At 44.4% G+C, this 15039-nt stretch overlaps 1 protein-coding gene across 5 annotated transcripts in view; it reads left to right on the forward strand.

Moving 5' to 3' along the window:
• Positions 1 to 1261: 1261 nt before the first annotated feature.
• Positions 1262 to 15039, forward strand: part of snap91a (synaptosome associated protein 91a) — a 33082-nt gene continuing 19304 nt past the window's right edge. For all 5 annotated transcript variants that reach the window (XM_072716232.1, XM_072716233.1, XM_072716234.1 and 2 more), the window contains exons 1-3: positions 1262 to 2236; positions 12080 to 12222; positions 14870 to 14945. In XM_072716232.1, coding sequence (XP_072572333.1) covers positions 2107 to 2236; positions 12080 to 12222; positions 14870 to 14945 — 349 coding nt within the window. In that variant the 5' untranslated portion in view covers positions 1262 to 2106. The remainder of the gene's footprint in view (positions 2237 to 12079; positions 12223 to 14869; positions 14946 to 15039) is intronic.

Raw genomic sequence — 15039 nt, forward strand, 5'->3', positions numbered from 1 at the left:
GGTCATGATGCTCTCCTGTTAGTATGGGAACATGTGAACAAGGGCTTAGTGGTTTTGATCTATTTTGGACCCAAGTGACAGGGTCCACAAACAGCACACTTTTAAGGCCTCTGACACACACACTCAGAAAAAAAGGTAAAAATTTGTACCTTTGCTTGTCAATGGGGCTGTAACATCAAGGGACTGCCATTTGTACACTTAGTTGTAAGTAATTGTACATTTTAAGGTACAGAAATGAGACTCTGAGGAACATTTCTGTACCATTGATGGTACAATAATGCTGTTTCTACCTTTGGGATGTTCCTCATAGTCTATTTCTGTACCTTAAAAAGTACAAATACAAGTGTACAGCCCCAGTAACAAGCAAAGGTACAAATTTTTACCCATTTTTTCTTAGAATGCATTGTGTGTGTTCTGGGTTTTTGTCATGATGACCTCTTAACAGTTTGGGTGTGATTCAGTGATTTCCAGTCGAAATTTATTTATTTATGAAACTGATGAGCCAGTGATTGGTCTATAAGACATCTTTAAAGCATATGTTTAATTTCATAGAGTATTAAATATTCAGTTTTTCAGTTATATGATTATTTGGTTGAGCCTAAACAATGACTGAATGGTTAATACTAATTAAGCTGAGTACTACTTTGTATTACTGTTGAAGGTGAACAAATAAACACAAATTGCGTTAACAAATTCAACTTTTTATTGACGCCAATTTAGCAACAACATTTTAGCAAACTGCCGATGTCGGTCTGCTATTGCTGATCATCAATCGGATCACGTTAACTAATTGTTAGTTAACCGTTTAAAAAAAAAACTGCGGAATCTTAGGGATCTGATGAAGGATAAAGAAGTTTAAAATGACACACGACAGCCCGCTGTCCGATAAGATGGATGAATTTAATACACCGCGACCCTTAGCTGTGTGATCGCTGTGTCTGTCACTTCTGTGACACATTTCGAATAGTGACCAGCATTGTAGATGACTTAATTTTTTATAAAAACCAGTAAATTCATTTTAAAGGCTTATTTGGTGTTTGACGCTCACGACATTATAGCATTATTTTTATTTTAAACCAAACTGATTATGATAGTGATATTTTGCACTAGTTCCGTAATTTAAGCAAACTGGCACCATAAGGAGATAAGTGGCCATATTTTGGGTCATAACGTGTTTTTTGGTAATTGGTCAAAGAAATGAAAGATTTGATGTATTTCATGTATCGTTTGAAATTAGCGGAGTCGCCGTGAGACGCGTTATTGCGGGAGCAGCCGCTCCCCTTGGATAAGCGGGGGTGTCGCCAGTGCTTTAACGGTGGTCAGCTGACTCGGCCGAGGGGGGAGGAGAGAGACTGGTGGCTAAATAAATAAATAAATGGCTAAATAAAGAAATAAATGAACGACCGTTAAATCGGCGCAGCTTCCAGCACAAAGCGGCGTGAGGAAGAGGAGAGGCGAGCGAGGCGCCTCACGGAACTGCACTGATACGGGTCCTTGAGCGGAGGAGAGAAGGGCATCAGCGGCGAGCGGCAGCGCCCAGAGCCGGCAGTCATTTCAGCACCGCTTACAGCCTGTGCGGCTTTTCCGCTCTCATCCGCCGCATTAAAATCGGAAACAAAGAAAAAAAAACACGCTGGAAAAGTGGACGGCGTCGGATTTATTTGTAGTGAGGAAAATACAGCAGATTTTTATATATAGGCTAAATATATAAATATATTCAGGCTCTCCCGGTAATTCTTTAGAAACGCAGGCTTGTCGCATGCGGATTAATTGAGAGTCTGTCCTTATTATAATAGCCAATTCGGTTACTAGCTTTTAAACGTTAGAAGAGGTAGTTTGTAACATCGGGCATCAGCAAATGTGTTAGAATAAACGGCTGAAGCGGCGAGAAGACCGGCGCAACCTTGCGAGTGTCCATGTCAGACATCGTATATGAAGCTGGCATTTTAACGCGGAGCTGAGAAAACGCACATTTCTTTATTAGACCAGGGGGTTTCGGGCTCGTTTTCCCTGAAAAGGCGCATCCCAGCCTGTGGAGGATAGCCTCGGACACACGAGAGGCGCTGCGATCTGACGCTTTGGCGAGCCTGAGGCTGCGGAGAGAAGATGTCGGGGCAGACACTAACGGATCGCATCGCTGCGGCGCAGTACAGCCTGACGGGCTCCGAGGTGGCCCGGGCTGTCTGTAAAGCCACCACTCATGAGGTGATGGGCCCCAAGAAGAAGCACCTGGAATGTGAGTATGTCCTCGTGTCCAGCCCCAGTGGCTGCCAATGGCCGCCGTGCCCGGCGTACGCGTGCGACGCACGTTTTAGTCACGACATGGTGTAAAGGGGCAGTAACACCAAGAGGCTGCAGTATGGAGGCTGTAAAGCCATGGAGACTGGATGACATACATCCATTACACAACCCCACCCCCACTGTATCCTGGCAGAGACAGACGGTGGCACACACACACATCCATCCCGTGATTTCTGCTCTCTGCCAAGAAAACACTCACTGAGACAGGTGTGTTCGTGTCTACAGTCATGGTGAGCAGGCCCATCATTACGTGGTGGGGATGTAGCCTGTATAAGTGTTCTCTGCCCCCCGGGGGTTTATTTGGCTGGGAGATTACCTCATCACGGCCACCTTGTCCCATGGGAGAAGGAGAATCTTGAAATTAAAGAATAAGAAATCATTTCACCCTGCCAGTTTGGAGATTACGCTCTTTCGCTGCTTGCAGACTAGGACATGCCTGTGCATTGTGTGGTGACCAAACTGAGCAAATCACCAGTATATAATAGCAGTATATATCAGACATATATTCCGTATTCCCCACTGCACCTTCACTGCCCATATTTAACTGGTCTGTATTCCTCATTGCATCTTCATTGCACATATCCAGTTGGCCTGTAATCCTCACTGTAGATATTTATCTGCTCTTTTTTTTACACTGCCCCTTCACTGTTTGAATTTAACTGGTTTGTATTCCTCACTGCTCCTTTGTTGTATGTATTTAGCTGGTCTGTATTCCTCACTGCACCTTTATTGTGTGTATTTAGCTGGTCTGTATTCCTCACTGCTTCTTTATTGTATGTATTTAGCTGGTCTGTATTCTTCACTGCTCCCTTATTGTATGTATTTAGCTGGTCTGTATTCCTCACTGCACCTTTATTGTATGTATTTAGCTGGTCTGTATTCTTCACTGCTCCCTTATTGTATGTATTTAGCTGGTCTGTATTCCTCACTGCACCTTTATTGTGTGTATTTAGCTGGTCTGTATTCCTCACTGCACCTTTATTGTATGTATTTAGCTGGTCTGTATTCCTCACTGCACCTTTATTGTGTGTATTTAGCTGGTCTGTATTCCTCACTGCACCTTTATTGTATGTATTTAGCTGGTCTGTATTCCTCACTGCGCCTTTATTGTATGTGTTTTGCTGCTATGAGTTTCACACTGCACCTTCACTGGATGTGTGCATGTTGTCTGTGCTTTGTAGTATGTAATGCCAGGCAGGTCTGGTTAATGCTATGGAATCTTTAATGCCGACAAGCATCACAGCCTTAACCATCAATCTGCATTATGTTTTTGCTTAAGAGATACATCAATGACTTGCTGGACTTTCTGCAAGGAATTATTAATCAATGCATGCGGTGTAAGAGTGCCTTTATCTGAGATGTACAGTAAGACAGGGCCGGGTAGCATTGGCAGACCTCCAACTGGGTCCCTTTTTATTGGGTTCCTTTTTTGTAGTGAGTATTAATTCATCCAGTAAGCTGGCATCTGCAAGGTCAAAGGTCATGATTTTAAATCAGCTGAAGCAGCCACACTGGGCAGAACACAGCATATCTCTGAGCACTGAATTACAGGATCTCTAAAGGATGGTGTTTACAAAGTGGACCTGTGGGCGGGTGGGGTGTACATTTGTGTACATTACCAGCCCTGCTTGACTACCTGGATTGCCAAGCAGGTGTGGGCCTGGTCGCTCTCGTTGGCATACTGCTAGGGAAAACCAGGATGTTTCTAGTTGTGATGTTGGAGAGCCAGTAGGGGGCACTCTTGCTTCTGAACCAAATAAAAATACCAATGCTGAGGGTACTGCAGAGGGTGCAGTGCTGCCAGAACATTTAACTTGAGGTCTTGTGATCAGCTTCCTGGCACAAAATGGCCACCATGCATCATTGTGGTGGGGGCTGTATGTTGGTGTGAGTGAGATGAATTAAAACCTTTTGTTGTTAATTTGTAATAGGATTGTAGTATGGAGAAGGTTAGTGATTTATGGGAATAGGCTCTGTTGAGTATTGGTTGCTCTTAATTTCGGAATCTATATTAGTATATTTTTCATTAAAGAATGAACAAATATAATGAAATATGAACATGCAAACAATGTCACAGGGCATACTTTCTGCCTGTCTCACAGTTTTGTAGAGATGGGAAAAAGGATGAGCATATTAAAAAGTGATGTGAATGCCCCTCCCCCCCCAAGAAGATGGAAGGTTCCTGGGACATACCACCTTTCAGTCACTCAGGGGGGTGTCTCATTTCATAAGGTGGGAGGAGGCGCGCGGCAACGAAGCTCACACAGTCTCGCAGTACAGTCGGCCCACCCACAGAGTCTGTGTTTTCCTTAATCATCGCATTGTCAGTCAACAGCCTTGAGTGTCAACATTCAGCTGATGTTTGAAAATGTCAGCTTGTTCTGTTCAAATGATCCTGCCCCCTCATTCTGAACATGGACAGTACATGGGCAAGTGCACCTTTGAAGGAGGTGGCAGCCTCAGAGTTTCACAATCGGCGGTCTCACAGTGAAAGGACGGCCTTGATTCTGACGAGAGTGGTGTGTGTGCGTTTTTTTGTAATAATTACATTGTGGGAACCAGATTTCCTCACAATGTGATAAAAGCCTGTAACATTTTATCTCGTGGTGACATTTTTTTGGTCCCCACAAGGATAACATCAATTTTATAAAAATCTGTGACTGCAATCAAAAAACTAAAATAGCCAAAAGTACTGTATTATTTTTGGCTACTTATAGCTGGGTAGGGGTTAAGGTTGTCATAGCTGGGATTAGAGTTTCCCCCAAAGTAATGAGCGGAAAATCCCCATAAAGATATGAATACATGGATTGTGTGTGTGTGTGTGTGTGTGTGTGTATCTGCAGGTGTTGCTGTGTTAGGGCGTTGAGGCTGGCATGAGATTGTGCTGTGATGGTGTCTCTTACATCAGGGCCGTTCTCTGTCCTCTGGTGTCCGTGGCAACAGATCAGCATCAATCTGAAAATGGTACTACTGTAAGGATTCATATAAAAATAGGAAATAAATGATGACAGGCAGTAATGAAAAGAGTACCGACCGGAGGTGGGTCGCTGGGCTGCATCGCTGGGCAGCAGGATTGGCTTCTGTAGTCGTGCAGTGAAGTCCTTCTAATAGATGCTGAGTAAGATGCTGACCATGGTCCTCACAGCTTGGGGTTTTTGTCAAATCAAGGCCTGAAGTATGAGGTCTGTCTGAGTGAGACCTTAATTTACTGAACAGAATCATCCACTGGCTGTTTTTAAGGCTGTATCCATGAACTTATCATTCTAAAATGTATCAGGAGAATGAACATGCTTTCAGCATGAATGACTTCTCTTTTTTTATGGCTGGATGATGGACAGACTTGTAATCTGCTGCCTCTGCTGGCAGGTAACGCTTAACATGTCGGCACCATGTGTAAATGTGTGTGAATGGGAGTAGCTGCTTTGGGCAGACAGTCTGTGGGTTATGAAGATGCCTTTGTGTGCCTTTATTGTGTGTCTTCAATTGTCTGTGGTGCCTTTTGTTTAAAATGCTATTTCCTTCTTCAAAATACTGCCCCACAAAGGCAAAACAGAGTAACTACACTGTTACTGAAACTGAGAAAAAGGGCTTCAAAGTTTTATTACCGTCCACCCGTATGTGTAATAGGCAGGTAAATTACAGTGTACTGCTGTACTTATTCAAGACCAAGCATAGCTGAAATAAAATATTTTATCATGAGCTAAAACAGAGTATAAGTGACCCGATTTTGGTCATAATTCAGTTTTCATTAAATATGCAGTTACTGTGTTTTGCCTTTGTGGGGCAGTATAGAGTAGTGCCACTATCTTTCAGGCTCCTTGCTGATTGGTTGTGTGTAGATGGTCTTTATTTGGTTGATATGATGATGATCTGCATGCACTGAGCTGTTAGGCACTTTAGAGAAATGCAACTGCCATATAAATATAGACGCTTGCCGGGTTGTGATGGGGTTACGTTCCGATAAACCTATCTTAAGGCGAAAATGCATTCTAATGCAGTACACCTAACCTAACAAACATCATAGCCTAGCCTAGCTTACCTTAAAACATGCTTAGAACACTTGCATTAGCCTACAGTTGGGCAAAATCATTAACACAGACACTATTTTATAATAAAGTGTTGAACATCTTATGTAATTAATTAATTTATTTACTGAAAGTGAAATACAGAATGGAATTGGAATACCCATCGTAAAGCAGAAATATCGTAAGATGGACCATCGTTTATGTTTTAAAAATGATGCCTTTAACAGGAAGTGGGGGTATCGTATATTTTCCCACAATTCCTTTCAAGAGCAGAGCCTTTGGCCACAGTGAACGTAATGACACTGACAGTCAAATAGCACGTTCAGTCACTCTGGGCAGGTAATTATAGCGTGAGTCACAGACAACATGCTGAGCGTGCTAGTGGGACTTTGACTCCTTATTCCTGCAATTTTTCACTTTGCATTTTAGGTTGTGAGGTTCTCTGAATGTTCATACGTTTACTGTTTTTGTGTGTTAAGTTTACATTCGGTCACCGTGTAATAGCTTGAGTCATTTATTTCATTATCTAGCAGATCCTTACCTGGAGAGGGTGCGATCGCCGTGATTCAGGGAGGGTAGGGATTACTGCTACATCCACGTGGTCAGCAGTGATTATTAGCATGTGTACCATTGAAGGGGTGGTCAGGGAATATTGCCTCATGCAGAGAAAGTGAGTTGTTACCTTAACCAGACATTAAATTGACTTTCAAAATCATGTTTATTAGTCATTTTAATAAACATTATGTTGCATGTTGTATATCTGTGAGTTTGGATGGCAGTGTAGGTGGTACAGTGCAGTAGACTGTAGTGTAGGCCGGTAGACTTCTATACCGAGGACTTCATTGTGAAAAAAAATGTAGTATTTGTAGTACAGCTGAGTAGGATACATCAGTAGCTCTTCCTTATAGTATGTCTGACGAAGCCTCTCTGTGCTCAGTTAATGGATACCAAACGTTAATCCAGCGGGGTCCTGTGTAAGTCTCACGTTTAAAGATGGTGACAGGCGGTTTTTAATAATGGTTGAAGAGAAATGTGATTCCAGCACCTGGATTATGAGACTGCAGAACACCTGGAAGAGGAATGGGAGGGTTGATCAGGTGCAGTACCGAACCATGTGGTCCAGATATGTGGGGGAGGGACTGTCCAGGGCCGACTGTAGCTATAGGCAGAAAGGGCAGCTGCCTGGGGCCCAGAATCACCTTCGTTGTGGAGGAGATTAAATGATCATCAGTTTTCTCATTGGGAGGACTCCCAAGTAAAGCTTTGCCAGGGGCCCCAGAAAAGGTAGAGACTGCCCTGGGGCATGTTTGAGATTGAGATTAAGATTAAGATTAAGATTAAGATTAAGATGGGCTTTATTGACCCATGGGCAAATTCTGGTTCATACAGCAGTGAGAATGTAGTGTACAAACAAACATACATATAGTGCCAAACAGACAAGCCATAAAGACAGCAGACATAGTGCAAACGAGTAAGCACAGTGCAAAAAAAAATGAAATAGATACACTGTGTGTGTTATTCTGCAGTTGATCAGGATAATCAATGAAGAGGTGAATCCATATTCCACTAATTTGTGTCCTATGCCGCAAACGTATAGCATCACCCGGCCTCATGAGGGCGCTGTACGTTTTTATAGGTTCTCGGTGGAACATGACGGCTGTTGGCGAGCCTCCATTGCCAGGTGGTCCTGTTCAGCTGCTCCCCACAGATTACATCACAGCTTATCGGCCTCACAACAAAAAGCGTTTGGAAATTACAGCGTCTCCTTTCGGCTGGCTGCGTGGAAATGGGTTGCCGTGGCAACACGAGCCGGCACGCAATGCTCCTCCCCCGCCTGATCGGACGGGCCAAGAAGGGCTGGGCGAGTTCCTGTGGAGCCGGCATGTAGCGGCGGTTCTGGCTGCAGCGTGGGAGAGCTGGAGGGGACCTCATCAGTCACGTGTACACTGGCCTGTGATGCAGTCTTTTGGTGATGCTGTGTTTCTCAGTATGTGGATACAGCTTCTTTTTATGCCATTTTAACTAAAATTTGCATGTAACTAAGATCTGCAGCCACCATAACAGAAGCTGTGAAAAGCCCAGCAGGGTGTGTGTTTGGTTTTGGGTGTGGAGAGGGTCAGGGGAACGTTTCTCTGTCAGGTCTTCTGGGAGGTCCAAGGTCCCTCTGGACGGGAGCAGTGCCTCACACCTCTGGAGACCAGGGTTCGAATACGTGTGTGGGGTTTGCATCTTCTCCTCATGTCGTTGTAAGGTTTCCTCTGGCTTTTTCCGTTTCCCCAAAAAACATGTCTGTGTGTGCCCTGTCCTGGGTTATGTTCCTGTCCCTTTCCCGGGTTATGTTCCTGTCCCTGTTTTGTTCCTCTAACTTCCAGGATAGGTTCTAGACCCCCGCGACACTGCATAGGACAAGTAGCTAAGGCACATGAATGAATGGTACTGTATGATGTACTGTGTGTATTTGTGGCCCAGCTGGATTAAATTAATGGCTACTCTGCTCTTTAAAAAAGATGAGGCTGGGGCAGCTGGCCTGGTTTCTGTTGCGTGAAGGTGGCCCCACATTTGCTGTGGGCTGGTTGTGTGGCCACACCCCCCCCCCCCCAGGGTTGGAGGATTACCCCGTGGAGTGATTCTCCTACAGGACTCCCTCTCAGCTGCTCTGTGCCCTGACCACAAACACAGGTGGTTGTTTGCACAGAATTCTGGGAACAAATAAAGAAGCGCACCATGTTGACCATAAATAACTGAAGTGTGTAAGAATTATGGCGATGTGATGGCAAAGTGACCTTGAGGCTCTCATAGAGTCACATCTCTGTCACTGTAAGGCCTCGCCATCTGTCGTAGTAGAAGTGGTGGGAGCACACAGACTCTGATTGGAGGATTGTCATGGGGTGGGCGGGCTTGCCTCCGGATGTGATGCTATAGCTGTTTCTGTCTCCCTTCCTTTTCTCTGCTGCTTGTACTGTTAATGCTACTACTGCTACTATACTAGTAATGCTACTACTGCTACTATACTAGTAATGCTACTCCTGCTATGGTGGCTGTTAGCGTACCTGTTGCTAACATTACTGTTAATGCTACTTCTGCTATTGTTACTCTTAATGCTCCTGCTACTATCTATTGTTACTGTTAATGCTACTCCTGCTCTGGCTGCTATTAGGACAGCTGCTACTCACACTGCTGTGCCGTGTAGAGCTACGAAAGCACATGCTCGGGAGGCGGAGGCGTGACACAGCCGATTTGACCTTAGTAGAGGTGCACTGGAGAGCAAGAACTAACTCAAATCTGCTCTCACAAAATCATGGCATTTTTCACAGAGGCGGAGCCAATAGAGGCTATGGGAAAGCACCCAAAAATTTGATTGTTGATTGCTCCTCAAGTACCCCTGATCTTCATTGGCTCTGAGTGATGATGCTGATTGTAGAATGAGGGAAGCAGTTTTCCCAAACACATGTATGTGATGCAGCTATATTGCATGAATATACACTTTTACTAGTGTTTTCCTTTGTGCAGGCCTGGTTCCTATGTGGATATAGGGGGCTCAGTTGAAGTTACTTTGCTAACTGGTAGTTAGCTAGTTGGCAGGTAAAAACTCACCAACCTATCACATGCAATGAGGGCATGCACTCAGGGAAAGTCATTGTTGCATTTTGCTTTATATTATTGTGTTGTCCGTTTCTCTTTCTGTTAGAGGCAAGAAAGTACACCTTCTGCACTGATGTGAATTAAAGATAGCGTTACTAGACGGTGTTAACCTTCATAACCTTCATGGTTCTGATATTGTCCTATCTGGTAAATCTGGGGTGTCCAATCTTATCCGCAAAGGGCCGGTGTGTATGCGTGTTTTTCGCTGCAACTCCCTAATTAGATTGCTAATTAGAGGACTGATTGGCTGAAGAGTCCAATCCACACCTGGGTTTGAACAGCTGACCTACAGGTTATCCCAAAAACCTGCGTACACACCGGCCCTTTGCGGATAAGATTGGACACCCCTGTGGTAAATGAACTAAACCCCAAGTGTGAAGTAAGTATTGCAGAATGATGATGATTTTTCTTCAAAAGGAAGCGAAGTGCATGACTTACTCTTGGTCAAGGATTAGACCAAGAGTAAGTCATGCACTTCGCTCCCCCCCCCCAAGCAGATAGTAAATGGATGGATGCATGGACTGGTGGATAACTGGCTTTTCAGGATAAACACACAAACACCACACTCTAAACATAATTGCTGTGTAATTTAAGGAAATGTTTTTTCGTTTGTTATTTTGTGCATTAAATGAAGAAATTGGTGACAGTTTATATTTTTTCAATTTGCTTGCCCCCGCTCCCCCCCAGAGGACCCACCTCTGATTTTTCAGTAATCGAAACTCATTTATGAGTACATACATTTGTATTATCTCACAGAAGTATCACAAAATTGCTTTCTGAATCATTTACTATGATTATAACATCAAGAATCTCGGTTTTGAAAAGACCCGTCATTATTTATGCACTTACGTGAGTCACAGCATGCCGTACAGTGAGTCAGCTCTCCTAATGGGGGGGGCTTGCAGGGAATGCGTACAGGTAGGTACCTTTACTTAGCCTATCACAAAAAACAAGAAACAGGAGAGAAGGAACACTACTTCCTGCTTTGGAGAACCTAAAAATAGGAAGACCAGTGAGAATTTTTTTTTTTTTCCCAGCTGATCAAAGCAAGACATTTGTTGAATGTTAATTTGCAGTCAGAGCTAGTAGCAGTACTCTAATGCATACATCATCACTGAGGCCTAAAATTGTGATGTGGTGTTTTGAAAGATGTAATGTCAGGGAATACGGCTCATATATTTGTCACAATTTAATATTTGAGGTTCTGCTTAAGCTAGGATGAGCATCATCTTCAGAATATTTTTACAAACGGTGATTTGACATAAAGAAAACGGGAACATAACTTTTGTTCTGGTCTTTGACAGTGAAGGATGTTATGTAGCTCGTGTCTTATTTGTCTAGCACATGCTTTTTCCTTAAGTGACATATAACTGAGACAGCAGGGTAAGCCGGTTCCTGGCCTGACCTGCCAGGCCACACCTCGCCTATATCAGAACGCATATTTGCGTTTGTTTCTGTGACTTGCAAAAGCTGTGTTGATGTTTAAAATCTGCAGAGGCTCCCGTCCTCTCAGTCATCCTGAATGCTGCTCCTTGTGCTTCCTGCGGTCATGGGAGTCCTGCGTATGGAGAACCTTCTCTTCTCCTGCACTGACCCTGGAACTTTCAGAAGGAAATCTGATCCATCGATAATTGCCACTTACCCATGGTACCAGCACAAAGCAGCTGGCCTTCGCAGCCACGGCTGCTGGAGTGTCTCTTCTGCCACACCATTGTACTCCTGTGGACAGTATCTTGTTTCAGTAAATTGTATAAATAGGGTTGTCCCTGTCATTGTGGTTCACAGTGTTAGCATTGTTCTGATTATAAGGGTTGTCATGGGTTGGGAAACTCAGTGTAAGCATTTGGTTGGCCCTCAGCTTCTCCTTCTCAGTTTATCCTTGTGTGTTGGCCTGCAGGTTAGGAGTTCAGCCGTGGTTTGAGGCTGTGTGTTAGACAATAACACATTACTGTACAGTCACACTGATGCTACAGTTGAGTGCCACTGGCTCATGGTAATTCTGCCTGGCGTGAAGTGTAAGGCCAGGTGTCTCTGAAGGAACAGCTCTTGTACAACCAGCAATGTGACAAGTGTGTGACGCACGTTCGGCTCTCTCCTCTGCTTCTCCTCAGACCTGATCCAGGCCACCAACGAGACCAACGTGAACATCCCACAGATGGCTGACACGCTTTTCGAGAGGGCGACCAATGCCAGTTGGGTCGTGGTCTTCAAGGCGCTGGTGACAACACATCACATGATGGTCCTCGGCAATGAGGTCAGTGTCACACCCAGCATAATCACACCTCTTTGGATAGTCTGGGTCAGACCAGGCTGTCTAGGTTCATTAACTGGTCCATTATTTCAGGCTGGTCCATCATCTTGGAGCTCTCTAGCAGAGGGTTGAGTTTCACCAGACACATTAAGCCGACTGTTTTTATTATTTAAAAATAGGTTTCTAAGAAATGGCCATTGAGCTTATCCCAAACACCGGTATACTGTTTGACATTAGTATGGCTGTTTCGTTTCTGCAGATGGAAAGACTGTAATCACATTATCATTGTTTTCGTTAATATCGCGTTAAAAATTAAAGAACGCAAAGTAGATATAGGCATGATATTGTTTCGCTGATCGCTCAGGATGAGGTAGCTGCAGCCACTGGGTCGGTACAGCAGCCAGACAGACGCTTCCTGGGGCGGATTATGTGTGAAGATGGTTTCTTTGGCTCACAGCTGCACTGCCGAGACCCGTCACGGCCGGCTGATCTCTGACCACCAAGTTCATGGTGTCATGCCAATAGGTGACCCTACCACTAACGGCTATTGCCTGTCCTGCATTTCACGTGTAAAAAACCAACTCAGCGCTGTCCGCTTGGGCGGCATCTCATTTTTCATACCGTCCAGACATTATACGTCGGGATTTTGGCGGTATTTTCAAGAGCAGCAATGCTTTGGTACGAAAAAATTTGCCAAGCTGGGGGCGGAATCCCCCGTGGTAAAATTCGCAGAGGGAATATGTTTCGCCAGACAGCAAATTTAATCTGGGGGGGGGGATGCACCCTGCTTGGATAATTTTGTTACCAAGAATTCAAAATACCAAAAGTATACTATATTACCGTAATAAGCATACACTGCAGTAGCATTCAAGTATTTGGGTTACGGGGGGGAAATTGTCAATTTTGCGTATTATTCATACATTTATTTTGACTAAATGATCTTACGTTGTTTGTTTGTTCGGTGAAAAGCGACACATCCAGCTTTCTGCTCATATTTCACGGTCACACATCACAGATTGATGATGTGGTTGCAAAAATCACAGGTGGACATCATTGGTCAGAAGCCTCTGTGGGCGAATTGGCTATTTGCTGACAGACAGCCCGGGTGAAACCTAATGGGACCCGGAAAGTAAACAGTATGAACTGGATTGTCGAAATGCAGGGTGGTCTCTCCTACCGTGGCCTGGAAAGCCCCGTTTTTCTCTGCCTTAATCTTCACCCTAACCTCTGTGCATGTTGAGTGCACGCTGTGCTCTGTACGTGCTGTTCTCTGTACGTGCTGTGCTCTGTACGTGCTGTGCTCTGTACGTGCTGTGCTCTGTACGTGCTGTGCTCTGTACGTGCTGTGCTCTGTACGTGCTGTGCTCTGGGCCTCAGAATGATTCTTTACTCACGGATTTGGGCGTAATTAGCAGGTCTTGCAGCAAAATGCATTTTGGCTGCACTACAGGAGCCCAGGTGACTGAGATTAAAGTCGGAGGCTTTGGAAACGTCCTTCTGGGGAGACCCTCACTGTCCGCGTGGCCATCTTTGTCCCCGACATTTTCACATTAAATGTAAACAAGTCATACAATTGCTTAAATTTAAGGGAATAAGCCTAACACTAAGATTATTACTTTATTCTCTGCAGAATATGGCTGACATGCCCACCTCTCCAAATTAAATTTAGCCATGGTGTGTCAGCAAACCTGGGAGACTCTGATGATATAAATGTTTTATGAAATGATTAATACCCAGAATCAAACATCAGTAAGATATTTTGCCTGTAAGTTGTGTATCTGCATGTGACAGCATGTCCGTTCGGGCCCCGAGTCACAGCTGTTTTTCTTAAACGTTATTTTGCTGTTTTCTTGCTGATAATAGCTCTGTTATCGAAGCTCCTAGCCTGTTTCAGTTTGGGCCGACAGGCTCATATCTCAGATCTGAGCTCAGATCAGAGTCCTGTCCTTTGCAGTCTGCGACTCTGTGACTCCATGCTGAAGGAGGGCCAGTTTAATTCCATGTGGGTGTCTGGGCACATCGCTGTCCGGACGTCCTTCACCAGCCCCTTGGGTGCCGGGGCTGCTGTTTGCCAGAAGATTCTCCTCGCACGCCCTGTCTGTTTGGCAGCATACAGTGAATATGCCCCTGCCAGCCCATCAGTGCAGGACTCGTCAGTTGTCAGCCAGGGAGCTCCTGCGGACAGCCTGGGGTGGGATACCTGCCACAATGCATGCTGGGAAGGCAGTGCTCCCCCTAGTTCGAGAATACTGCCCCACAAAGGCAACACACAGTAACTGCACATTTTATCAAAATTGTGACAAACAATCTTTGCTCAGCTATGTGTGCTTTTGAATATCTACAAAATCCACACTAAAACCAAGGAGAAAATCAATTTTCTTAGACTGAGCTTTAGTGTAGTTACTGTGAAGGATCGACACTAAATTATTGATTAAGATATTGCATGTTTCATTTTGAGAATTGATTCTCGCGTTAAAATATAGATTTTTTTAATCTGGTAATTTAAATGTTTATATTATAGACAGTAGTGAAAACAGAAATAAAATCAGTGGTAATGCGCATCCTTCGTTACTGTGTTTTGACTTTGTAGGGCAGAATAGTGCTCTGGTTGAGACCTGATCCATTTGTTCTGCATGCTCCATTTCTGCAGAGATTCATCCAGTACCTCGCCTCCAGGAACACTCTCTTCAACCTCAGTAATTTTCTGGACAAAACCGGCTCCCATGGTGAGTAAGGCATGCTCACTAAATAAGTTTGACCCACGTTTCACGTGCTCCAGATATCTATTAATTGATCAGCAGCCTGGTTCCCCACTAGGAA

Source organism: Paramormyrops kingsleyae, chromosome 9, assembly GCF_048594095.1.
Source record: "Paramormyrops kingsleyae isolate MSU_618 chromosome 9, PKINGS_0.4, whole genome shotgun sequence".
Lineage (NCBI taxonomy): Eukaryota > Metazoa > Chordata > Actinopteri > Osteoglossiformes > Mormyridae > Paramormyrops > Paramormyrops kingsleyae.